The sequence below is a fragment of the Neophocaena asiaeorientalis genome, unplaced genomic scaffold (genome assembly GCF_003031525.2).
Source record: "Neophocaena asiaeorientalis asiaeorientalis breed wild unplaced genomic scaffold, Neophocaena_asiaeorientalis_V1.1 scaffold77, whole genome shotgun sequence".
NCBI lineage: Eukaryota > Metazoa > Chordata > Mammalia > Artiodactyla > Phocoenidae > Neophocaena > Neophocaena asiaeorientalis.
In genome coordinates, this window is record NW_020174645.1 from 6,116,614 (window position 1) to 6,144,035 (window position 27,422).

Sequence of the window (27,422 nt, forward strand, 5' to 3'; positions counted from 1 at the left end):
GTCCCTTCCCCTCTCAGCCCCGCCCCCCGTCATGCACACTAAAATTCTCCTTGGCCTGAACTCCAGACTCTCACATGGATGTGTTATTGTCCGTTTGTTCTCGGTTTATCTTTCCCCCACATTCCACCTCCCTTCTCTTCCCCCCAACATTCAAAATCAGACCACAGGGCTTTGTAAATTAACTGATTGTTACTTTTTCCAGGCTTGCTTCATTTTAGAGAAGACACCTAGATGAAAATGAAGGGTCTTAATAGAAACTGAACAAGACAAAACCAGGTGGCAGGCCCCAGCGCTGCAGCCCCAGTTCCGACGCTGAATAGCAATGTGACGCCATCTCTGCTCCACAAGTCATTTCTTCGCCCTGGCCTCAGTTTCCCTTTTTTAGATGAGAGAGAACTGAATTAGCTTACTCCAACTTCCTTTCCAGTTCACAGGGTCTAGAACTGTACCCCTCCCCAGAAAGGGAGAGGCTGGCCCTAAAGAATACACTTGAGAGGCACCCATAGTAGAGGGGTGTTAGGGTAACACCAGCTACCATTAAGCAGAAGAGGGACTAGAAAGGTCTGCAACACCCCACCACAACCACAGACTTCTGGCTTATCTCTGAGGAGGGGGACTTTAAAAAGCAATACAAACAAATAAAAAACTCTGCACAGCCCTCTTCCCCTAATAGACGTTCCAAAATAAATCTGTTCTACCTCTGCCAGCTAAAGAGAATTTCCCTTCCGTCTGCTGCTGAGAACCAGTTGTCACCCTAAATCTCTCCCTCTTCTCATCCTTCTCCCATGCTGCTTTTTAATCAACCTGCTAACCTTCCAACCTTTGCGGATGAGGAGAGCTGGAGACAAACCCACTAAATCTAAGGCAAGCTAGATGATCTCATCAGACTGGTCTCGGCTTCAGTAACGCTGTATATCTCCACACCGACCCAGATGAGATGAACATCCCTCTGCTGACACTGTCTCCTGAGACATACGTAAATATTACGTCTTTATCACATTCAAAATACCTACATTTTTCCTTTTTGATATACTTATTTTCACTATGCCCTTTCTGTCAGAAGCAACAACTTGTTACTCATAAAACCAAACTTAAAAACAGCGGTGAAAGATAAAAAGAAGTTTTGACTTATTATCATATCCCAGTTTTAACCTCAGACCTTTATATGTTATGAACCCAGCCGCATAGTTATTTCCCATCTTAACTGCTGTTGCAAATGCTTAAAAAGAAAAGAAAAGTGTGTTTTTTATGGCTCCATGAGAGGGTAGACACACCTTTAGTTACTACAGTGCTATAAAAATCAAGGTCAGGGTAACTTATCTCTCATTTCCCTGTTTCAAGGCCTCCTGGGAAAACAGACAAAAATAAAATGAGAACATTTAAGGCAAAATAATTCGACAAACTACAGAGCAGGGGAAAAAGTCAACTCAAAAAGTGATGAACATTTTATTTTCTCAAAATTGAAGTCCCTGATATGCTGAGTTATTCCCTCCACATTCACACACAAAATCAACAAATGGGCCAGGTGGGAGCTTGTGCGATAACGACAGACTGAACCAAATGGCAAAGAGATTTTGTGCTTCTTATTCCACAGATCTTTGGGGACCAGTGTACATTTTGGTAGAGGAGGAGTAGGGGGAGAGGTACTTGTGAGCAAAACCTAAAGCCAACCATTTACAAGGATTTTTAACTGCAAAGTTGCAGAGTCTTCACATTATTGCAAGGGGCAGCTACACTTTCTTGGCATAAGGAAGAAGGATAACATCTGATTCATCTGATGTCAAAATCCCAGATTTTACTGAGGAAATCTGATCCTGTCCACTGTGCTGTCCTGATGTCATAAAAATTCATCTATCAACAGAATCTCAGGCCAGGCCACCTTCACGGGTGGAAACACCACGTGCCTCCCGATTAGGGCTGACTCTGAAGTACAGTAGAAGCTTTTTACTCAGAAGGACGCTTTCCTAACCACCCTGTGACCTGCCCACCTGCCAGCCATGCCGCCTCGCACAGACATCTGGCCTTTCTGAACTTCACTTTCTTTGGGGAAAAGAAAAACAACCTATTTCACAGAGCTGTGGTAAGAATTAAACAAAGAAGGTATTTAGAATGGACTAACAGGGTCTGGAACACAGGAGGTTCTCAATAAAATGGACTAATGCATCCAGCTGACATTCCCCATGATGTTTGAAACTGTTCTGACCCTGGGCTGTGATAAAGCACAATTAAAGGCCTCTAGGCCACAGCAGCCAAGCCTCCCTCCCAGCAACTCGACTCAGGGGACAAAGAGAGAATGACTGTTAGGGGTGGGTGATGAGCAAAGGTCCTCGAGAGCCAGAGAGAACTACCATTTAGAGATTAGATACGCGGTTCTTCAATGAAAACGCAATCGAATCCCACCAGTATTGGCGGCACAGATACAACTGTCTCTCTTTTTTCATTAGCACTATTTCACTCTCCACCACAGATGAGTATCTACGTAGTAGAAAAGGCTAACAGCTCTTGAACAGGAACTGAAGCCTCCCATTCTCTGCATTCCCAGCCTCCTGAGCAAGAAAAAACACCACCGGGAACTGATCACTCACCCCTAACCGTGGCTCTCAGGCCCCCTTCACAGCAATGTCCCTTATCAAGCACCACTCAGGCAGACCAGCGAGGGGAAACCTGGGAGAGGGCTGGAGGGAGAGAGGAAAAACCCGAGAAGGAATGCTGAGGATGCAGTTCTAAACCCTGCAGGTGCCCCAGGAGAAAGTGGACAGGTCTGTGGGTTTATATTTTAGGTTGTGTCGCTGAAGGGTAAGCCTCTTTCAGTTCAAAGCCCATAATTCTATGACTCTAGAAGAATAAAGAATAATGAAAGGTACCAAGTGAGAAACGATTACCCTAGAATGATGAGAAGGCAGCTAGAAGGCAGCTGGAACATTTAAAAAGGGAAAGGCCAGAGTTTTCATTCCTCAGCTCTTTATAAGGTACAGAGAAATACATCTCTCAAAAAAAGCCTGCAGGGCTTCCCTGGTGGCGCAGTGGTTGAGAGTCCGCCTGCCGATGCAGGGGACGAGGGTCCGTGCCCCGGTCCAGGAGGATCCCACATGCCGCGGAGCAGCTGGGCCCGTGAGCCATGGCCGCTGAGCCTGCGTGTCCGGAGCCTGTGCTCTGCAACGGGAGAGGCCACAACAGTGAGGCCCACGTACCGAAAAAAAAAAAAAAAAGCCTGCAACGCCACTTGCTTTCACACCCAGGAAGCAAACGCATCCATAACTGTACGGGAGAAGTCACCTGCAGGCCAGGAAGTGGAACCTCCCAGCAACATCTGTCAAGAGCCTGCGATGTGTCAGGCTCTGTGTGGAGGACTCGGCAACAAAGCTAGTCCTGGGCTCTTAATCCTCGGACCTCACAAGCTAACGGGAAAGACAGCAGTGCCATCCTTCGAGGGAGCGAAGGCATGTGTGCTGTGTATGGAAACACAGGGCAGGGCACTCGACGGCGGGTCCGGGACAGCTTCCTCAAGTAGGGTGCCTGAGCCGAGTCTCCAGGATGGGCAGGAGTTAATCAGGGAAAGGGAATGGAGAGAAAAGGCGTCTCAAGCAGGAGGAATACAGAGGGTCTCTTCGCAAAGTATCAGCAGTTTTGACTTCTGGTCCCCTCCCTCCTCCATCCCTAGCTTTGATGAGAGGAGCTAAGATAAGAGCATGGGTTGTTTGGAGCCTTAAGGACCAAAGTCTCAATCTCACTGTTGCCTCCCCTTTGCCAGCGGGCTGTGATCAGCTACAGCAATTATGTTCTTGGAAAAATAAGAGACAGCTATGGAAAGTCAGTGCGTCCATACCTCACATTTGGGTTAAGTGCAATTTTCTGAATCTGTAGTCCAAAAAGATGGTAGACAAGGAGGAAGAGCTAGCTTCTCATACCAGTTATTTAAATAAAGCAGAACGAGAAAGTGTGGGGGAGAGAGAGAGAGGAAGGAAAAACGGGGAAAGTAGGGTTTAGGAAAGGGACGTTTGGAAAGAAATCTCTTGTACTATTGGGCGTTTAAATATATAAAAGTGAAAAATCTCTTCTAAATCAAAAAAATCAAGAAGCAAAGTTAGAAGATCAGTGCCAAACTGAGACAAAGACTGTGAAACAAAGTTACTGCATAAGGAGTTCTACGCAATCAGTTAAGCTCCCCAAATTCCTAGTCATTGCATGGAGAAAAACATACCTTTACAATGAAGAGATCTGGCAGTTACCTGCAACCAAATGATCAGATTTGGTATCACTAATAGTGGGACACCATGACACTGTACCTTCGACGTGACTATCTGTGAAGCACACTCAACAAAAATGTTGAACCTAAATGTAATCAAGCCTTCGGGGCCTACCATGTGCTTTACAGGAAATACAGGACCCAGAGGAACACGTCAAACAAAACAAAAAACAAATACGGAATGTAGGACGTTTTTCAAGACAACTGGACTGGTCACTTCCAAAAGTCGATGCCAACAGGGAAAAGGTAGAATGATTTTTCTATGTTAATAGAGACTAAAGAGATGAAAACCAAATGCATAGTATAAGCCTTGACTGAATCCTGATTCAGAAAAACCAGTTACAAAAGACATTTTGACTGGAGAAATTTTAATATAGACTGCATGTTATATAAATTAATATTTTTTGGCATGAAATGACATAATGGTTATGAAATGAGGAATAAAATGTCATGATGTCTCCAACTTCTTCTCCTGAGCCATTTGAAAGTAAGAAGACGTATACATAGAGCAAGTACGGCAAAAGCTAGCAAATGTGGGCTGCGTAGGTGGTGGTTAGAAAGGTGACGGCTGCGCCTTTATTTCAACTTTTCTGTTAGAAGCTTTTTCTAATAAAAAGTTGAAAAAAAATGGAAAAGGAAAGACCCACATCCCAACTAAAAAAAGAAAGAGCAAATTGGAAGAACTAAAAGGAAATTCACAAATATGAAATAAATGGTCATATTCAGGGAACAAAAAACACACTAGAGATCAAAGAAATGCAAATTAAAACACCAGAGAAAGGGCTTCCCTGGTGGCGCAGTGGTTGAGAGTCCGCCTGCCAATGCAGGGGACACAGGTTCGTGCCTCGGTCCGTGAAGATCCCACATGCCGCAGAGCGGCTGGGCCCGTGAGCCATGGCCGCTGAGCCTGCGCGTCCAGAGCCTGTGCTCTGCAACAGGAGAGGCCATAACAGTGAGAGGCCTGCATACCACAATTTGGCCTATCAGATTAACAGAGTTTTGAACGCACAGTAATAATGGTACACAAAATTTTTGTAAAGGTACAGCTATTTTGAAAAAGGATTTTTTAAAATTTATTTATTTAATTTATTTATTTTTGGCTGCATTGGGTCTTTGTTGCTGCGCGTGGGCTTTCTCTAGTTGCGGTGAGCCGGGGCTTCTCTTGTTGCAGAGCACAGGCTCTAGGAGCCCGGGCTTCAGTAGTTGTGATTCGTGGGCTCTAGAGCGCAGGCTCAGTAGTTGTGGCGCACGGGCTCAGCTGCTCCGTGGCACGTGGGATCTTCCCAGACCGGGGATCAAACCCATGTCCCCCGCATTGGCAGGCGGATTCTTAACCACTGCGCCACCAGGGAAGTCCCAAGGTACAGCCATTTTGGAAAACAGTTTGGCAGTTTCTTATGAAGTTAAACATACACTTACATATGACCCAGCATTTACCCAAGAGAAATAAAAATATACGTCCACACCAAGGCTGGTACAGAAACACTCAAATCCATGCAATAATACTGATACAAGTAGCATCACAGATGAGTCTTAAAAATATGCTGAACAAAAGAAGTCAGACAAAAAGTGTGTATACTGTATGATTCCATTTACACAAAACACAGGACAAATCAAATCTATAGTGAGAGACAGATGGGGAGGAATACCTGGAAAGGGTCTAGGGGAACCTTCTGGAGTGATGGAAATGTCCTGTATCTGGACTGCAGTGATTACACATGTGAATACATTTGTCAAAATTATATAACTATGCATTTAAAAGGGTGAATTTTATTGTTTACATATTAAACCTCAATAGAGCTGATTTAAAATTTAAAATTACAGCAATGACAACCCAGAGCTGGGGAGAATGTGGGGGAATGGGCTCTTGTACACTGCTAGTGGGAATATTAGTTGGTAAACCTTTTCTTTTTAGGGAGTAACAGCTTTATTGGGACATAATTCACAAACAATTCACTCATTTAAAGCATACAATTCAATCGTTTTTAGTGTACTCACAGAAGTTGTGCAACTATCACCACAATCAAATTTAGAACATCTTCACCACCTCAAAAGAATATGCTGTACCCCTTAGTCATCAGCTCCCAAACCTAAGCAACTACTAATCCGCTTGCTTTTTTTTTTTTAAGTATTTACTTATTTTATTTAGCTTTTTGGCTGCATTGGGTCTTCGTTGCAGCACACATGCTTCTCTCTAGTTGTGGCGTGTGGGTTTTCTCTCTCTAGTTGTGGCGTGAGGGCTCCAGGGCATATGGGGTCTGTAGTTTGCGGCACGCAGGCTCTAGTTGTGGCGCGCGAGCTGAGTAGTTGCTTAGCTGCCCCACGGCATGTGGGATCTTAGTTCCCCGACCAGGGATCGAACCCGCATCCCCTGCATTGGAAGGTGGATTCTTTACCACTGGACCGCCAGGGAAGTCCCCCACTTCCTGTTTCTCTATATGTGCCCATTCTGCACAGTTCATATAATTGGAATCACATAATGTGTGGTTTTTTGTGACTGGCTTCTTCCACTTAGCATGTTTTCAAGGTTCATCCATGTTAGAGCAAGTGCTTCATTCCATTTCATGGCTAATATTCCATTGTATGGATATATCACATTCTGTTGATTTATTCATTAGCTGGTGGGCATTTTAACTGTTTCCACCTTTCGGTTATGATGAATAATGCTACTAAGAACATTTGTGTACAAGTTTTTATATGGACATATGCTGTCATTTCTCTCAGGTACATACCTAGGAGTGAAACTGTTGGGGCAAATGGCACCTCTATGTTCAATTTTTTTTAAATTTTTGGCCACAGGGCATGTGGGATCTTAGTTCCCCAACCAGGGACTGAACCCACACCCCCTGCAGTGGAAGCGCGAAGTCCTAACCACTGGACCGCCAGGGAAGTCCCTATGTTCAATTCTTTAGGAACTACTAGGCTGTTTTCCACAGAGGCTGCACTGTTCTACATTCCCACCAGCAGTGTAGGAAGATTCCAATCTCTCCACACCCTTGCCAACATTTATCACAACCTAGTGGGTGTAAAGCAGTATCTCAGTGTGTGGTGGGGGAGGTTTTTTTGTAAAGATTTTTTTTGATGTGGACCATTTTTTAAAGTCTTTATTGAATTTGTTACAATACTGTTTCTGCTTTATGTTTTGGTGTTTTGGCCGCAAGGCATATGGGATCCTAGCTCCCCGACGAGGGATTGAACCTGCACTCCCTGCATTGGAAGGCGCAGTCTTAACCACTGGACCGCCAGGGTTCTCTGATGATTAACAGTGTTGAACATCTTTTCATGTGTTTATTGGTCCTCTGTGTATCTTTGGAGAAATATCTATTCAAGTTCTTTGCCTGCTTTTAATTGGGCTGTTTTGTCTTTTTATTTTTGAGTTGTAGCGTTCTTTTTTTTTTTTTTTTTTTTTTTTTTTTATCCGCGGCATGTGGGATCTTCCCGCACCGGGGCACGAACCCGTGTCCCCTGCATCGGCAGGCAGACTCTCAACCACTGCGACACCAGGGGAAGCCCTGTAGCGTTCTTTATATACTCTAGATACACATCCCTTATTAGATGTATGATTTGCAAATACTTTCTCCCATTCTGAAGGTTTTCTTTTCCAACTGGTACAACTTCTGAAAACCAGTCTGGCAACATATATCAAAGATTTCAGTGTGAATGCTCTTTGTCTTACAGTTTTACTTTTAAGAGTTTATCTTAAGAAAATAGTTAAGTAGAATGAGAAAAGCTATAAACAAGAACATTCATCAAAATACTTCTTAAACTGAATCTCAACCCTTACCTCACACCATATGCAAAAATTAACTCAAAATGGAGCATAGTCCTAAATGTAAGAGCTAAAACTATAAAACTTCTTGAAGAAAACATAGGAAAAAATCTTAGAGGCCCTGCGTTTGGCAAGATTTATTAAATAGGACACAAAAAGCATGAACCATTTAAAAAAACATGCATTGGACTTCATCAAAATTAAAAACTTTTGCTCTTCAAAAAACAACTGAAAATGATGGTACAGGTCTATTTTTACCTATACAGGCACAGAAAAAAGTAAAAAGGGCACAGTGACAAAATAAAGTAAATAAATCCAAGAAGAACGTTTCAGAGGATGCTGCTCTTTTCTTTCTATCTTTCTGAAATGTCTGAATTCTCCATCTGACAACGAGCATGCATTTCTATATAATAAGGAGAAGAGCTGGAGAGGACCCGCCATAAAACTATTTCCATTTTGAAAAGGCGAAAAAGTGATTTTCCTTCTGATAATAGAAAGTAATATTTAATTAGCCAGGGGACATAGTTTACCATTGTGATTTGGAGTTAACATTTCAGAAATAAGAATAAACTGTAATTTTCTTAAGAGCTTAATATTCTTAAGATTTGCAGATAATTTCTTTCATACAAACAAGTTAGCCTGGTCAACAAATTTCAGTGATGTAACTGGATAATAATGGCTTAAAATTACACTGTAAAAGAAGTTTATATGTATAGCATTATCTCGCAACTATCTGGAGCTTAATTTAGTTATACCAAAGTAAGTAAAAATAATTCAAGATAGATAGTAAAGGTCTGTGCAATTGACTCAGAGAGTCTCTAAACTCTCACTAAGTTAATTACTCTCATTTTACACTCAATTTAACAAGTTATGCAAACCAACAGAAAATGAGAGGCACGAGACAAAACCGGAGAGTAAATGGCAAACTCACTGCAGAACAAGTGGCAGCCAACAGACTGGAGGAGACGATCATTAAAGATTTGAAAACTCAACTCACAAGAGAGGCTGAGATGGTTGAGTAGAGAAGTAAACATACCTGATCAGTGCAACTTCATCAAGAAGTCACTATGGTACTAATACTACAATAAGTAACATTCAGAAATAGATTCCTAAATAATCAAATGTTATATTAGACTCAGTATGTTCAAGAAAGCAGTGAAGATTATTACGTATTTGAGAGGGATTTCCATTTCCCATTAAGAACGGTTAATTTTATAAAAGAGATGATTAATGAAATAAACAACAGTGATCTGGAAAACTGGCTTATATCAAAGGAAGCTCTAGTCCTTAAGAGAAGGGCAAATAAATGAGTCATTTTTGCAAATATATTTCAATAGCTATCCACCCAACTTTAATACCACAAAACTCAAAGGACTGAACTAAAGAAGTAATTTAGCTCCACTGATAGATTCTTCTGTGCTCCCCAAAGTACACCATGTAGGTGGTTTCCAATCTCTGAGGAAGAACTAACGCTGTGGACAAGGTCATTTTACATCACCCCCCTCCCGTCCGTCTGGCTCTGTCCTCCTCGTAGAATCTCCTTGCCTTTGCATCTCTGTCTCTGAGAAAAATCACTTTAACTTGCCAGTCTGGGGCCAGGGTCATTAAAAAAAATGGTTTCTCATACTCTGCATTTCTCCTAAGTTCTTCAAATGTCATATTGTGACCACACTGCATTTGGAGAGCTATCAGTTCAGATGCAGGAAAATGAAGTTCCTGACTCTGGAAGCAAATGGAGGAGGCTCAGTCTTTCCTATGTGAGCTCCTCCACTGCAATGCAAGTTCCTGTTGTCCTCACCCAAGAGGCTGGGATTTCCACAAACACAGCTGGATCTGACTAATCTGACCACACAAACACGAAACTGAACGAGGGGCAGAGGTAAGACAACGCAACCTAATCAGCATCAGAAAGAACCAAAACACTGAGTGTCTGTCCCAGGCTCAAGCGACTGTGTCTGGGAGTCCAGCCAGAGGAATGATTCGCTCTTTGGATTAACTCCGCAGCTTGAGCTATCATACATGACAGGGACAGACGGCAGGCTAACAGGTCGGCAGGGAGGTCAGCTGGGCAGCAGCGCAGCAGGCAGGGAGCCTGGCCGGGACAGGTGAGCGCCAAGGGAGGTTGAGGCCATGAGCAGGCAGCCTGATTCCTAAAAGCTCCACTCCTCCAAGAGGCCACGATGGCTGCGACCCAGCTGGGGTCCAGGAGTGGCCTGGGATGTCCGCTGACCAGGAGAAGACTGTCTGCTCTGGATGGTTAACTGATCCACTGCTGAGCAGAGAGGGCAAAGGAGAGCAGTTTCTCCCCTCCAGATCGGGCAGTCCTCCTTCCACCTCCCGCCAGGAACGCTGCTGAGGTGGAAGAATAACAGCCATTTCAGAGCACTGAAGCGATGGAGCCATTCAGACAGAACCAACTGGTACTTCATTCCAAACAATGATGGTTTTGTCAGAAGACTGCAACAGCCCACCAAATCCTGCACTCCTCTCCTCACTTCTACCCCTGACTTTGAGACACCATGCTAAAAAGAGGGAAAAAAGTTACACACATAAACTTATCAACAGCGGCCAACGCATGGGACTCAACACGGGCAAGCCAGCTGCCATTCAGTGATGACACGTCACCGGAGCTGACTGCTGTGCAGCCGTGGAGCTCCTACTCCAGGGACATGTTTGAGTCTCACGTACTGATGCACTTCCAGCAATCCCAGACAACAAAGAACACAGGGCTGAAATGTCAAGTTTTTCTACAGTGCTGCTGGGTCACTGTTCCAGTCGATCAGGGACGGCAGCACACCCAAGACCTCAACTGGAGCTACTGAGCCAAGGTGGCTGCTCCCAGCTTCACAGGAGCCTGAAAGCTGTTACCCTCTAGGATAGGAAGCAGAAGAAATTTTCTCTGCAGGGAAGAACTGAGGGATGAGAGGGACCAGAAGATTACAATATTTCTCATACCACACCCTTCCCTGCTCACTTCATCCATACTTCACCAATCAGTGGCAATCACCTCACACCCTACCACAAACACACCCATCACTCCAAGGAGCCAGCAATCGGCATAAAAACAGAGATAAGCAAACACAGTTATCGGGCAAAAAGCAGCTGGCTACATACAGGCTGAGACAGCTCAACTGTAATCAGGAGGCCCTCGGTAGGCTGCTCTCCCAGAGAAGCATCTGGAGGAGGCCGTGCCCACCACGGGTAAGTTTCCCCAGCACCACCTGCCTGCTGGCTCTCAGGTACTGTGCAAGGACATCACCAAGGACAAGCCAGGGGCTGAGCTCATAAGTGGGTTCCTTGCTTTTCTGAGAAGGCTTTTTTCCCATGGAACAAAGTCTTCTGCCAAGGTTTCTCGTGGGGGAAAAAAAATCATGAATTTCAAAGCCAGAAGGAAATAGACACTGGTCCAATAAATAGGGAACCAGCCTGGGAAAGCACTAGGAGGCTGGGGCCAGGCTCTGCTGGGGTAGGAGGGGGAGGCCACAGCAAGGGGCTCTGGGCCAGGATGTAGCCGGCGGACTCGGACGCCACAGGGGCAGCCTAACCTTGCCACTGGGCCGAGGGAGGCATAATGACCTGATCCAGCGTTTAAAATGTCACCGAAGTCCTCTTGTCTTGGCTCGGCCCCTCTACCACCACTCTGTCACCAGTGTGGGTGGTCGGATAGATGGAACCACAGAAGCCCCACCAGTGATCACGCTGACAAGTAAGGCTGCCGAAAAGCCAGAAATCAGCATCTCTGGACTCGATGCGACAGACAGTATTTAAATTGTTTTCCAGAGAGTTGAGTCAGCTTTCCCTTCCATATACCAAGTCACACCAGCGTCTGGTTTGTGACTCGCAGGAACATGCATCCACTCGACCCCCCATCTCAGGTGAGCTCGCCACAGCTGGGCAGACTCACAGCTGGAATCACTACCTTTCGTGAAGCTCAACGCTCTCCCTGCCTCTGGAAATACAAAAAGCCAAGCGATGGCATCCACCTGCTGGTGTGAGTGCGGGAGCCCTGGCCTCGGGGCGTGAACATGCAAGCTCAGCCCGGGTCCAGGCATGCTGCTGAGGGGTGCGTCACACGCCTTCCGCCGCGTCCCCTGCCCTTCTGCAGGCTGAGAATGCAGCCAGCCTTTCTCTCTGCAGCCTGAGGCACAGACAAAGGCTGCTGCTGAGCTGCATACCTGTCACCACCACCTCCACACACACCTTATCCATGCGGGCAGGAGGGTGGGACAGGCTGGGCCAGGTGCCTTTTTTCCAAAGGTTCTCAGGTAAATGGTTCTTTCTGTCAGGAAGGAGGAAGAGGCAGAGGGACATTTTCAGAGGAAGTAGGGATATGATAAGGTAAATAGAACAGGGGCTCAGAAACACAAAAATATCATGAAATGTTCTCAATGACCACCCGAGAGGGTTCCAATAAATAACAGTACATTTTACTGTGTGGACAACGAAATACTATTCAGCCACTAAAAAATACTGCAGATGAGTATTTGGGGACTTGGAAAGGTGTTTGCAGTCTATTAAACAGAAAAACAAAATACACTTACCCTGCCAAAAAAACAAAAACCCCACAAGGTCTGGAAGGATAAACACCAGGGAATTGACAATAGTTATCTGTGGGTGTTGGGATTTTTTTTTCCTTCCCCTGGAAGGAGACCCAGAAATACAGTCAAATTCCAAAAAGTAAGGTGCTAAATAAGCTTTGAAGATTACTTCCCCAATTTCTCAGTGAGCGTGCTTAACTGCACCCCTGAGAAGTACAAATTCTATTTCAATCTGGCTTAGAAGCAAAGTCATGGCCTTTAAGAACCATAAAGCTATTTGCCAACACCTTTATAGATCAGATCAAATATAGACAGAAAATCCAAGAGCTGGAAAGGCTCAGAACGTGTGCAGGGTGGCTGCATGGGAACATGTGTGAGTGTGTGTTGGGGGGAGAGTTCAAAGCAAGCATGTCCATTCCTTTCTTAACCACCTGAAGTACACGTACACACACACGCACACACACACACAAGTGCACACATACACACTTAACTGGGGAAGCACACACAGGTGCACATGCGCACATACACAACTGGGGAAGCACACACACAAGTGCACACGCGCACATACACACTTAACTGGGGAAGCAAAGCCAGAGGCACGCAACGCAACGTCAAAAGCATAGGTTAGAAACTTTAAACAAGAGCCAAGTGAGAGGCCTCCTCAGGCTAACTTCAAGTTATAATTTTGTTTCCACTACAACCAAATCAACTGTCTGGAGTGAAGTCAAGTGATTATCCCTTTCCTCCACCCCAGAATCACCCTATGAAAACAGCCCCACCCCAGGCAGGTACGGTGGTGAAGTTAAGGGGTAACAGTCAGAAATGGAATGTAAAGCTATGAGTAACCTACCGTCCAATAACTTCACAAAATGGAGAGTCAACCCTCCACCTCCAAGTCAGGATTATTTAAAATAATCGCCCTAGTTCCTCATAACTCAGAGTAACTGTCGACCAGGAGCACGTATACCTCTGGGGTTTACCAGGAGGAGAGTCTTAGGTTTTGTATTCAGAAGATGATGGTCCTGTGATGGCATCAACTTCAACACAGCATGAAGGGACACTAAGAGTAAGAACACCTAAGAGGACTTTCCTCGCGCCAGGGCTGACCTGCGGCAAACAGCACCACACACCCCTTCATCTCTTAGGCCAAGACTCACTTCTAAACTAGATGCAACCGAGATTAAACTCACTTCCCCAGAATTCCTAATACCTGAACTCAGACATTAGGTAGAAACTGAAATGTAGAGTTCACATACAAATTCAGATTTCTTCCAATTTTCAAATATGCCAGACCGCGTACACTGAGCTCACATTCCCAAATGGCAAACGTCGCCTGGAGCTGAGTGATGGCTGCGCCCTCTAGACCAGGCACATACCCTCCAGCTCACGACAGACCCCTCCACTCCCTGCTGCCCTTCCATCAGGGAGGCCCAGTCAACTGCAGTTTATGCTTGCATGATTTTCATAATAAAGAAATGTTTCTCTGTAACCACGACTACATCAAAAGCCAGAAAATAAAAGACAGCAAATGTCCTCTCTGCCTTACCGATGACCACTTTATTTCCTGGTCGTTGTGGGCATTTGACTTTGTGACCCCTGACCCAGACAATGTTAAAAGAAAAAAAGGTCTTATCAGGATAACCTTAGGGTGATTTGCCAAGCTATGAGGTAACTTGGAGAGCTGAATTCCTGAGTCGATTTTAATCTAGGGGAAATGCCCAGGACAGGTCACCTTCCCAAACAGTCTCTCATTTACTGTACACAGAAGAGATGGAAGATAGAGAGTCATGGAATTTCTAGACACTGACATATTTAGGATCTTCAAGATCATATCGTCCAGTGCTTCCCAAGTAAGCCTCCCTGAAGATAATGCTGAAAAACTAAACTGTTTGGATTTTTTTTTTAAGTAACAGCTTTACTGAGACATAATTTACACACCATGAAATTCACCTTTTAAAAGTGTTCACTGGTTTCTAGTATATTCACAATGTTGTGTAACCATCACCGTTCCCTAATTTTAGAACATTTTCATCACTCCTTCAAAATACCCCATACTTGGGCTTCCCTGGTGACACAGTGGTTAAGAATCCGCCTGCCAATGCAGGGGACATGGGTTCGAGCCCCGGTCCGGGAAGATCCCACATGCCGCGGAGCAACTAAGCCCGTGTACACAACTACTGAAGCCCATGCGCCTAGAGCCCGTGCTCCGCAACAAGAGAAGCCAGTGCAATGAGAAGCCCGGGCACAGCAACAAAGAGTAGCCCTCGCTCGCCACAACTAGAGAAAGCCCGCGCACAGCAACAAAGGCCCAACAAACACAGCCAAAAATAAATTCATTAATTAATTTAAAAAAAAAAACCATACCCATTAGCAGTGACCATCCACCCTTCCCTCCCACAGCAACCACTCCTCCACTTTCTGCTTTATGGGCTTGCCTAATCTGGACATTTCATACAAATGGAATCACAGCATGTGGTCCATTGTGACTAGTTTCTTTCATTCAGCAAAATGTTTCCAAGGTTCATCCATGTTGTAGCATGTGTCAGTACTTCATTCCAAAAGTTGTTTTCAATATTTTCAAACATATTTATTTGTCCATGATAAAGCCAGATGGCCACTGTTTAAATAATGTGATTTTTCTCATTTTTCTAACATTATGAACATTTTCAAACATACAGAAAAACTGAAAGAATCAGATGGTGAACGCCCATGCACCCACCACCTGAATGCTACGATTACCTCTTTGATGTATTTACTTTATCAAAATTCATCTACCCACCCAACAACCCATCTTATTTTGCTTAAGCAGTGGTTCTCAAAGTGTGATTTGGAGACCCCTGAGGGCCCCTGAGACCCCTTCTGGGTCCAGGATATCAAAACTATTTTCAAAATAATACTAAGAGGTTATTTTCCTTTTTCACTCTCATTCTCTCAAGAATGGTGAGGTTTTCCAGACATTCGATATTGCAGCAGACGAATGCAAAAGCAGATATAAGTATCCAGCTGTCTCCGAACTAAGCATTAACTAAGAGATTTGCAAATGGGTAAAACAATGTCATTCTTCTCATTATTTTTTTTGAAAATAGCTGTTCTATATAAAGATATGTTATTTATGTAAACATGGTAAATGGGGTTTATTATTTTTTAAAGTACTTTAACAAATATTTTTACTTTTTCTCAATTTTCATTTCTAATACAGTAAACATCAATATAATCCACAAACAAAAGCTCTTTGGGGTTCTCAATATTTAAGAGCACAAAGAGGTCCTGAGACCAAAAAGTTTGAGAGCCACTATTTTAAAGCATTTCAAAGATAAGATGCTGACATCAGTACACTTCGTCCCTGAGTTCAACATTTGTCAATGGTTCTTTTTGTTTTGGGTGAGATTTACACATAATAAAATGCACAAATCTTGAGTGTACCATTCAGAGAGTTCTGACAAATGTATACACAACCCCTTCATGATATAAAACGTGCCCATCATTCTAAAAGGTTCTCCCCTGCTTCTCACCAGCTAGTCCCCTCTTCAACCTCCCTCACAGGCAGGGACTGCTCTGATTTCTTTTCACCGTAGATTAGCTTCGCCTATTCTAGAACTTCATATAAATGGAATCAGTAGATAATCTTTTAGGTAAGGCTTGTGTCATTTGACGTAATGTTTCTGAGATTCATCTGTGTTTCTGCACATACCAGTAGTTTGTTCCTTTTAATTGCTGAGTACAATTTGTTTCTAAGGCTTTATCTCTCAAAAACATGAGGTCCATGGAAGAAAAATAAGATTGGTAACCATGATTCTAGTCTAACCCCTCCCTTCCCCTCTCACTTTTTTTCTTTCTTTACGGTTAAAGACACTCAGACTTGTGAGGCTAAGGGATATGCTGCCAACCAGTGGCACCACTATCCAGTGGTGTTGAATCCATCATCTTTCCGCCATTTCCTGTTCTCACCTTGTAAGGAAGTTCCTAGCTGAATCTGCAAGAGACCTTTACTACAGGAAATGGAAAAGTCAACATCCAAATAATGAAGCTACTAGGCTTCCCTCAAAAACTTGCCTGTCAATGAATGGATAAACAAAATGTAGTATATTGACACAATGGAATACTGTCCAGGAATAAAAAGGAACAAAATATGGGTATGTGTTATAAACATGGATGAACCTTGCACACATTACACCAAGTGAAAAAAGCCAGACACAAAAGACCACATACAGTATGATTCCATTTATATGAAATGTCCAGAAAAGGCACAGACAAGCAGATTATAGACACAGAAAGCAGATTAATGGTTGTCTGGGGCTAAAGTGGGAACCGGGATTAAACGTAAAAGGGCAGGAGGGATCTTAGTGGGGTGATGGAATATTCTAAAACTGGATTGTGATAATGACCGCACAACAAAAAAGTAAATCAATGAACTGCACACTTACAACGACTGCATCTTATGGTACATGAATATATCTTGATAAAGCTGTTCAACAACAACAACAAAAACTTGTCTGTACACGTGGAAGAAAGAGTCTTGCTCCAAGGCAGAGAATGAGCCGTTTAATAATTTAAAGAACAAAGGAGGCAATGTAAAAGACCCCGCTACTCAACTGGAAAATAGTCGTTTAAAACAGCAAGCTAGGGGATTCCCTGGTGGCGCAGTGGTTGAGAGTCCGCCTGCCGATGCAGGGGATACGGGTTCGTGCCCCGGTCCGGGAAGAACCCACATGCCGCGGAGCGGCTGGGCCCGTGAGCCATGGCCGCAAAAAAAACAGCAAGCTAATATAATCATATACTGTTTTAAGAATTCGCTGAAAGTGTTTCATTTTATAAGTTTATTTATTTAATTTTGGCTGCGTTGGGACTTGGTTGCTGCGTGCGGGCTTTCCTCTAGTTGTGGCGAGCGGGGGCTACTCTTCGTTGTGGTGTGCAGGCTTCTCATTGCGGTGGCTTCTCTTGTTGCAGAGCACTGGCTCGGCACGTGGGCTTCAGTAGTTGTGGCACTTGGGCTCAGTAGTTGTGGCACTCGGGCTTAGCAGTTGTGGCACTCGGGCTTAGCGGCTCCGCGGCATGTGGGATCTTCATGGACCAGGGCTCGAACCCGTGTCCCCTGCACTGGCAGGCGGATTCTTAACTACTGCGCCACCAGGGAAGTCCGAAAGTGTTTCATTTTAATAAATAAGAGGCATTTATAAATTCACTTCCTCTAGAAAGCATAGTATCCAGCTATCTGGGCAGGTCCCATAAGATGAGGTAGTCCATTTGCAAATGGGTCAGTTACCACCTGAGCATATGAAGGGGTTCTTTAGGTTGTTTTTTGTTGTTGTTTTGTTTTTCAATAAATTTATTTATTTTATTTATTTCTTTTTGGCTGCATTGGGTCTTCGTTGCTATGCGCGGGCTTCTCGTTGTGGTGGCTTCTCTTGTTGCGGAGCACAGGCTCTAGGCACACTGGCTTCAGTAGTTGTGGTGCGTGGGCTCAGTAGTTGTGGCGCACAGGCTTAGTTGCTCTGCAGCATGTGGCATCTCCCCAGACCAGGGCTCGAACCCATGTCCCCTGCATTGGTAGGTGGATTCCTAACTACTGAGCTACCAAGGAAGCCCTTGGTTGTTTTTTAAAAAGCCAGGATATTGGGTAAATATCTAGAAACTAGGTTAATTCTCCTACTTTCTACATAAGAAGCTGTTTTTTGTTTTGATGACTGTTTGTTCCATGGTGACAGAGCAAAAGAGGCTGCCTTCTTCCCTATGCCCACAAGCCACAGAGGGAAGAAGTGGTAACTAGCTTTCAAAATAGACCCTCCTATGCACAGAATATTCCTCAACAGTGTAACTGTGCTAACACAATCCCCACGGGGTCCCCTCTGCACTGCTGTTCCTACCAGCAGCCTGCTTCTCCCTGCTGTCCCTTTATGAGCTCTTTACTCCCTGGCCTCACTCTTCACTGTTCCTCAATCGGATTCTTTATGTTCACTTCTGAGACTCAAAAGCTATTGACAAGGAATTCAGTTTCTGGAATTATTTTTCCAGATCTTGTACGTCCTTCTGGAGCTACCACATAACCTCTTCTACACTGCCTCCTCCTAGAAGGTTTGTCTGCTGGTGCAGTTTGACCCCAAACACATTAGGAATGCTAGATCTGGAGAAGTTTCCTTGTAGGGCATTCAAGACCAGGCGGTACTCCTCTACCACAACCAGACCCAAGTGAATAAAAAATATCATTCGGGATATGATAGTATATATTTCACAGGAAAAAACAACAACAACAAAAAACTGCCATCCCAAATACAAGCTCAAAACGCCAAAACCTCCCACAGCCAACTGGCTCCTCACGAGGCACAACAGGGGTTAGGGAGGCAAGACAGAGCAGCTGGGACAGAAGAAAGAAGTCCAGCGCCTGGACTGGTCTAGACTGGTCGGGGCTAAGTGGAGAACTGCTCTGGAGACAGTGAGGACCTCCCCGGACACCACGGTATCCCCCGACGCTGACAGCCCCTCGCAGCCCCTTCCCGGGGAGCTGCTCCGCCCACGGCCCACGCGGCCAAGTTTAGTGAACAGCGCAACACAGCAGGGTCCTCAGCACCACTCACACCAGCCATGTGGCTGACGGGGCTCCCTCGGCTTCCTCTTTTCACCCACGGCTCAGGCCAAAACCCTCAGGGTCCCTGCTGATTCTTTCTTTCCTTACATCCCCTAGGTCCGATCCACCGGCAAGCCCAAAGCCGCCCTGCATCCACGCACTTCTCACCACCTCCGCTGCCCCCACCCTGGGACCCACGTGCGCTCCCCCTGCCCTCCATCCCCTAGTCCCCACTGAGCAGCCTCAACAAGCAAACTCCCCAGAGCAATGAGCAAATATCCTGACCTCTCACCACCCACCAAGGCCCCTTCCCTCCTCTTCTCCTACCACTCACCCTGCCCTCAATGTTCTAGCCACGCTGGCCTTCTTCCTAGCCCCGGAATGTGCCAAATTCATTCCACCTTGGGCCTCTGCCTCGGGCTCTTCCACCGCCTGGAATGACTACCCACGTCTGGTTCCCACTCGCCACTCAGGTTTCAGTTCAACCTGAAATGTCACCAGAACACTTCTCCGACCTGCGGAGATACGGTGTCCCCCACCCTGCCCAGCCCCATCACTTTCCACCTCCCAGCGTGTTTTATGTTCTTTATTGTAGTAACGATATAAACCTGATTTCCACACTGAATCCCCCAACTGACAACAAACTCCATGATTTTACAATACCTGTAAGTCAGGTCATTGTGCCGTACACCATAAATGTGTACAGGGCTGTATGTCACCTACATCTCAATAAAACTGAAAGGAAAAAAAGAATATAAATGCCATGAAGGCAGATGACTAATTGGTCCTGTTTACTACTGTACCCTGAAGGGCTAGAACAGTGCCTGGCACACAAGAGAGGCCTGATTAATACTTCTGGAAGGAAAGGGCATCCTGTCCAAAGGCCATGGCTCGACTCACGCTCTGGGGTCCCTGAGGTGCTGCTCAGAGAGGGAGGGCACTGCTGGTCTCCTTCTCAAGTAGCTGAATTGGAGACGATGGACTAATTTAATTAGACAATTGGCAAAGAGCACTGACAGTAATGGGAAGCTTTAAGCAGGTCTGTGTGCGAAACACAGGCCACCGGCGAGCTCCAGTCAGGCAGACGCAGAAGCTCCCAGAAGCAAGAGCTTGGAAGCAGAGAAGAGCAGGACAGCAGGTGAGAGCGCCAGCTGGAAGCAGAAGATCCCAAAGAAAAGCAGAGCCTGAGAGAGGAGCTGAGTCACTTGATGGGGGTGAACCTTAAGGGAAGGGCAAGCTCCCCCTGCCGAGGGCCCACAGTGCCCTGGGACCCAACTCCAGTGTGCACTGAAGCCCGGCAGTCCTGGTAACCCTGGAGGCTCACGGGAGTACGAGCACCCTTCCTGACCCCTGCACTAAACCCCCATCACACGCGCTAGCACCAGAGGGTCCCTGATCCACGCGGCCAAAAGGGCTCTGCCTAAAACTCAAGCCCTGTGGCCTGGAATTCTAACCACAGACAGAATTCCAAAAAGATAGAAAATACCTAAGATATTTGCTGTCTGAACTGCACATTTTATACCCAAGAAGTAACTCAATTCTGGGGAACAGGAGCTCACACTCTGAATTTTTCATCAGCCATATAAGAATCCTTAAAGATAAGTACTATTAACTTTCTACAATACCCTACTCTAGAAACTGTGCTAGGGAACCATGATAAGACCACTTTACAGACCTTCTTTTCTATCGAGGGCCCTCCTATCACTAGATCCCCTGAAGTGGTGCCTAATACCCTCAGCACAGCTTGACATAACTGCAGGGTGGGCTGCTATGCTCTCCTGTGGGGGAAGAAGCCTTAAAAAAGACTTTTATACTTGTGTTATGTGCTTAAAGACATCATCTCAAAAAACTTTTGAGACCAGTCTGTATTAGTTTCCTATTGCTGCTGTAACAAATGACCACAAAATGAGTGGCTTAGAACAACACAAATTTACTGTCTTACAGTTCCGGAGGTCTGAAGTCTGAAACGGGTCTCTGGGGCTAAAATCAAGATGTCAGCAGCGCTGGGTCCTGTCTGAGGACTCCAGGGGAGAATCTGTTTCCTTGCCTTTTCAAGCTTCTAAAGGTTGCCCATATTCCTTAGCTCACGGCCCCTTCCTCCATCTTCCAAGTCAGCAACATCAGGCCAAGTCCTTCTCCCGCTGCTCCCTCTCTGGTTCTCTTCTGCTTTCCTCGTCTACTTTTAAGGACGCTTGTGATTGATTACACTGGGCCCACCCACATAATCCAAAATAATCTCCCCACTTTGAAGGCAGCTGATCAGCAACCCTAGTTCCTCTTTGCCATGTAACCTAACATATTCACAGGTCCCGGGGATTAGGACATGGACGTCTTGAGGGGCCACTCATCTGCCTACAGCCCCAGTCCGTGTGGGTCACAACACAAACACTACCCAGCAAAACAACACCTCGTTGTCCCATTCCACACCAACACCCCTAAAGCACTGTTCCACAGAGGGTGTATTTGTCTTTGCAGAGCTGAAGATAAACAAGGTTTACCAGAGGCAAGTTTCTGATGTTGGCCGCTTAGGCCCCTGAGTTTCCCTTTTCAATTCCATATATAGTTCTTAGCCACCCAGTACGTGCCAGACAACTGTTAGGCTCCGTGGGAAAGTCAAAGGTGAAGAGAGCAGGAATCTTGGGAAGTCAGGTCTGTGGAAGAATACCACACAGAACCAACAAGGTCGTGGATTTGCAGAGGATTGTGGCATTCACTCCCTTCGAGAAAGACGGCAGGGCCACAGTCTCGAAGGGAGGGCAGGATTTTACCAGTGGGGAAGGGCAGCGGAGGAAGGGCATGGAGCTGCCTAAGGGCATTTGTTCTCCCCATCTTGGTTTCTCCCGCCTTACATTCCTAGAGGAACTGGCACTTTCACCTCCTCTCTTACAGAACTGCAGGCTTCTGTGAGCAGATGAGGGAGGTGACTTTTCAACTCCTTTTCAGCTCCCAGAGACACCGCCTTGGACAAGCTGCCTCACCTCCCAGCAACAGGGCAAATTAACTTCTGTGCTCAGGTTTTCTTTCCATTTTTTTGGTAAGTTTTAAAAATAGGAATTCCATCATCACCTGCCTGAGAGGGTTATTGTGACTTAGGACAACGCAGAGACTCCAGGAGGGCGGTAGTTGCTCAGCTGGTGCGAATTTTCTTCCCTCCTCCCACCCTAGCAGATGAACTCCCTCCACCCTCCCCTCCAACCCCTTTCCCCGGGCTCTTCCCAATTTGATCACCCTTCTTCGCCCTTCCATCAGGAAGGCAATCAGCCATTCAGCCTCTACAGAAAAAGGAAATTTGGTCCTGGACTACCAACAAGGAGAAGATAGGCAAAAGGAACTCTGGGGCTTCCTGCATGATTTTTGACAGTTAACACGGGGAAGGGGAGATAGGTATGAAAGCCCAATGTCAGGGGAAACTGTCCACACTGATCCCGATTATGCAAACACACACACACACACACACACACTGGCCTTCGGAACCCTGCTTGGTGCTGCCGTTGGACCTGGTTCACGTTGTTTATCATAGCCCTTGCTAACTGTTTTACAACTGTCTATCTGTCCCCCACCCCAGGTTTGTGAGTTCCTGGAGGACAGAGACGGTCTTTTCTCATCTCTGCAGCCCGCACTCCCGTCTCAGTGCGGCCCTTTAATGGACACCATCTTATGATTAAAGACCAAAGAAAGCGCAAGAGAAGAGAAACTGCTTCTCTTCAGCATGGTTGCAGAAGAATAAAACTAATTTAGTCATTTGTGTAAATGGTTCCCATTTACAGCTAGTTATCGCACCTAGGATTAGAAAGTTCCTCTATGGAAAACTTAAAACTTGAAGGAGGAGATGCTCTAAACCTTTAATCCTTGGGGATCAGGAACAGAGGGTTACTATACATACGTATACAAGGTTACATTCTAGAAACTCATATCCCAAGGCTATCTTACAGGTCCAAATTAAAAGGTCTCCTCAAATATCCACTGGAGCAGAAATCCACTGTCCAGAAAGCTACTGCTTATCTTTAAATACATAAAAGAACTATCTCTCCCCCCACCCCCCAGACATTCACACCAAGGCTCCCTAATAAAGAGTTATGTAAAAAGAGAAGCAATGGGCTTCCCTCATGGCACAGTGGTTGGGAGTCCACCTGACATTGCAAGGGACATGGGTTCGAGCCCTGGTCCGGGAGGATCCCACGTGCCGCGGAATAACTGGGCCCGTGAGCCACAACTACTGAGCCTGCTCTCTAGAGCCCGTGGGCCACAACTGCTGAGCCAACACTCTAGAGCCCGCGAGCCACAACTACTGAAGCCCGCGCGCCACAACTACTGAAGTCCGCGCGCCTAGAGCCCGTGCTCCTCATCAGGAGAGGCCACCGCAACGAGAGGCCCGCGCACCACAACGAAGAGTGGGCCCCTCTGGCCGCAACTAGAGAAAGCCTGTGCGCAGCAACGAAGACCCAACGCAGCCAAAAATAACATAAATTTTAAAAAAGAGAGAGAGAGAGAAGCGAAACCAAAACCAACCACAAAAAGCTATCTACTAGATGTGTTCAGAATCCACGTGGGTGACTGACATGTGTGACATTCCTCACAGTGTTAAGAGGGCAAGGACCATGAACTATGTTCTAGAGTGCATAGCTCCTTTGTGGGGCCTTAGAAAGTATGGACAAACCAAGAATGCATCCATTTAGCATTTGTCAGGCAGGCATTTGAAAGCCACACTAAAGACCTCAGTCAGATTCGTTATTTCCCTCAGTTTACAGATGAGAAACTTGGGCTCCTAATAAATGTCAGCTGAATGAGGACGCAGAATGGATTCAGCCCATTAAACCTCCTCCTGCCTCTTATTTGTCAGGTACTAGACACATCCACAGACATTATCTCAGTTAATCCTCACTTCCACCCTGCAGCGGAGCTTTATCCTCCCCATTTTACAGTGGCAGACAGGAAGCCTTAGAGAAGGTAAGCCATGAACTTCTAAGCTCTGCCTTGGGGAGAGGCGACTTCTTCCCCCCCCCAAACGTCCCAGTAATTGAACACACACTGTGGGACCAAGGCAAGCTGTTTCACTACAGGGCTTCTTAGCATCACAGTGTGGGAAGGACAGGGATGCCAGCTGCACGAAGCTGGAATCCATCCACACTGTCACTTGCCCAGGTGGACCACGGGGCACATTCACACCGAGTCCCAACTCCTCAAAGACCCTATTCCCCCACCCGAAGCCAGTCTTGCCAAAGATCCTTCAGGAGTGCATGTTCAGGAACAGATCATATTCAGAGTCCCTAGGCCACTTCACACGACTGGGGAAAAAACAACCACAACTTCCCCTGCACTTAGTTCCTCCCCCAAAGAGCTGTTGAGCCTCATCTGGAAACAGCTGGGAGGCAGCAGTTAACAGGAAACCAAACCCAAGAAAAAGCACAGAGTGTACCAGGGAGAGTTAGGCGGCTAGAACGAAGAGGCCAGGGGACAGACAGGAAGTTGAAGTTAGAAAGAGCCTAGGCCACAAACAGTCAGACAGAAGAGGAGGCCCAGCTGGCCTTCCTCTCAGCCCCAGGAGCAGAAAACCTGGAAACCAGTGGTGAAGGCTCACACCGCACTGAAAGGGAAGTCGGGCCACCTCTGGGGTTGACTCTTCTCTCCTCCCTGCCCCCCATATCTCAACCCCCCTTCTCGGAAAGCCAGCTAGTGGTCGTGCAGGACAGCTGAGGTCAGAAACTCACATCTGTTCTCATGCTGCTTTCTGGGCCAGAGGCTACAGCCCAGACAACTGGTTTCAAGTCACTCCTCTGTCAATCTGTACCCGGGTTCCACACCGCCAACTAAACTCTGGGGCCATCCAAACGAGCCCCACACGGAGACACAAAGAGCATCTTCATGAGAAATTACTAGGTGGACACATATCAGGGACCTGCAGTGGCAGGACTCTACATGGGGAATGACAGCAAAGCAGGAGAGCCAAAGGGGCTGGCGGTCTTGAAGAACCAGGTAAGCCTCAAACCAAACTAAGGGTGCATTTTGCAACCAAGAAAGTTAAATGAGCAATGGACAGTTGCCAAAATATTTTTGAAAGAAGTGAAAAAAAAATACCATTACTAAAATTCTTTGGTGTTATTTAATAATAAGCCTTTAGGTTATCCAAACGGAGGGCAAAGCGGGGAGACTGGTTTATTTTTCCTTTAGCAGAGCTTAGGTGAGTGCTTTCGAGCCCATGCCTCCTGCTACGCAATCAACCATTCTCTCTTTGTACGCGGAGAAGTTTATATTAAAATAAAGAAGAGGATTAAGTTCGCTTAATAAAGCACATTCCTGTCTTTCACCTCCAATTTTGTTTGAAAGGGCTCTCTCACACTGTAGCATATGCTACAATCTAGTTGTGTTTGATTCCAATGAAGTGCTCAAAATTTGAGACTGGGTAAGCAGGGCTAAACGAGGGCAGAGGGCTGCAATCTCAATGCCGTTTGGTTTTTGGTTTTTTTTAAAAAAAAACAGAACATCTTCACAGGCTCAGTGCCAGCTCAAACTGGCAAGACCAGAGAATCAGAGCAGAGCCTAACCAATGTGCCACGCAAGGGGGGTTGGAGGAGAGCTCTGGGTAATGTAATGCAGCCATGTGGCAAACAAACCATCAGGGAAGCCTTCAAGAGAGGAAATGGGGGCGGGAAGAGTGGGGTGCGTTTCAGGAACATAACAAAGGAACAAGTTGACTAATCATTTATTCCAGAGGGGAAAATGCCACCCAGAGCCATGTATATCTAGTGTTTCAACTTCAGGTAAATGTGTACCTTGGATATATTTGGGGTTCCCTACTCTCCAAAAATAGGGGGGAGGGGGAGGGTAACGTTCCTACTCTTCTTTACACTGCTTCTGGAGTCTCCAAGGAAACTTTCCCTGCGCTGCCTGCAGACTAGACCTGAGACAACCCCAGCCAGTCCAGTTACTACTGCAGTAACCTCCACTCTGCGGAGATCCTATCATGAGCTTTGGGCAGGGCTGGGCTGCTCTGTACTGCAGCTAGTCCACAGAAGTTCTGTTGCTGAGGCAGAAATGATCGGAAGCAAATACCTAACAAACACACCGAGAAAGGGAGAGTGGAAGGCCACGTTAACCCTTGAGGACCACGCATTTCTGTGACTTAGAAAAAAGGGATCTCCGCCTAGAGCCGGAGCCACAGGTCAGGATGGTGCCTGGGATGCCTGCCCTAAACACTGACATCTCCATATAACGTTTCAGAGCCAGCCAAAGAACCCTCCAACTTGCCAGGAGGACAGCCTGCACCTCCAAGAGCTGTGGCTCCAAGTCTTCCTAGGAGGCAGCCAGGGCCCCTCCGAAGTTGGGGGAGGGCTTCCCAATAAAGGGGATGTGAGAGGACCCAGCCTCCCTCTGCTGGGGCAATAAGAAAAGGAGCTCACACTCTTCTGGAGCAATTAATTATGTGCCAGGTTCTGGAATAAGCACTTTACCTGCTGTTCCATCCCCACAGCAGCCAATGGAGGCAGACACTACTGTCATCCCCTCTTTATAACGGAGGAAACAGGCTCAGAAATTTGACTCAACCATTAAATACTAGAACCAGCGACTTTAAGCCACCCTGGACAGGTGGTCCTAACCACTACTGGCAATTGCTGGAAACACACAAAGCTTTTGGGGGAAGGGTGGATAAAGTCGCGTAACACAAGGTACAGCCTGTATTTACACCTTTTTCTTACCCGAAATCGGTGGCCTCGGAATTGGAGGTGAGGGCCTGCATGGGGAACGTGAAGCCGGAAGAACCCAAGCCCTGCTGACAGGGAAGAGGCCAGGACCCCCGCCCCTCTCGCTTCCACTAGGGACCCCAGACCCATAAACCCTCCTGAAGAGGGAAGACCCAAAGGGAATGCCTGAAGCTAAGAGATCCCCAGGCGGCCCAGCCCTCCACTCTTGTTTTGTCAAAGGGAGCTCCGCTCGAGAGGTGGGGCCGGCCGGGTCCTACCTGTAGGCCAGGGTCATGCACTCGAAGAGCTTGGTGAGCGAGGCGTCGATGGACAGGTGGCAGGAGCTGGTCTTGCCGAAGCTGTAGGTCTGGCACGTCTGCTTGTTGACCGTGTCGAAATCGTAGCCCTTCTTGGGCGGGTGCTCGCGGTGCGGCGACGACACCATGAAGTGGCCGCTGTGGATGATCTGCTGGCGGCGCGGAGGCTCTTCGCTGCCCGACCCGGCCTTGGGCGGCAGTGGCGCGGCGCTCGCGTGGCCCCGGGCCGGGGTGGCCGCGCCGGAGGCGGGCGGCGGAGACGGCTCATCCGTGTCCGAGTCGTCGTCGTCCTCGGGCACCTGGGGCTTGAG

At 46.5% G+C, this 27,422-nt stretch overlaps 1 protein-coding gene across 3 annotated transcripts in view; it reads right to left on the reverse strand.

The window, feature by feature from the left end:
* MLXIP (MLX interacting protein) overlaps nt 1-27,375 on the reverse strand; it is a 59,643-nt gene extending 32,268 nt beyond the window's left edge. For all 3 annotated transcript variants that reach the window (XM_024758543.1, XM_024758542.1, XM_024758541.1), the window contains exon 1: nt 27,073-27,375. In XM_024758543.1, coding sequence (XP_024614311.1) covers nt 27,073-27,239 — 167 coding nt within the window. In that variant the 5' untranslated portion in view covers nt 27,240-27,375. The remainder of the gene's footprint in view (nt 1-27,072) is intronic.
* Nucleotides 27,376-27,422: the final 47 nt, after the last annotated feature.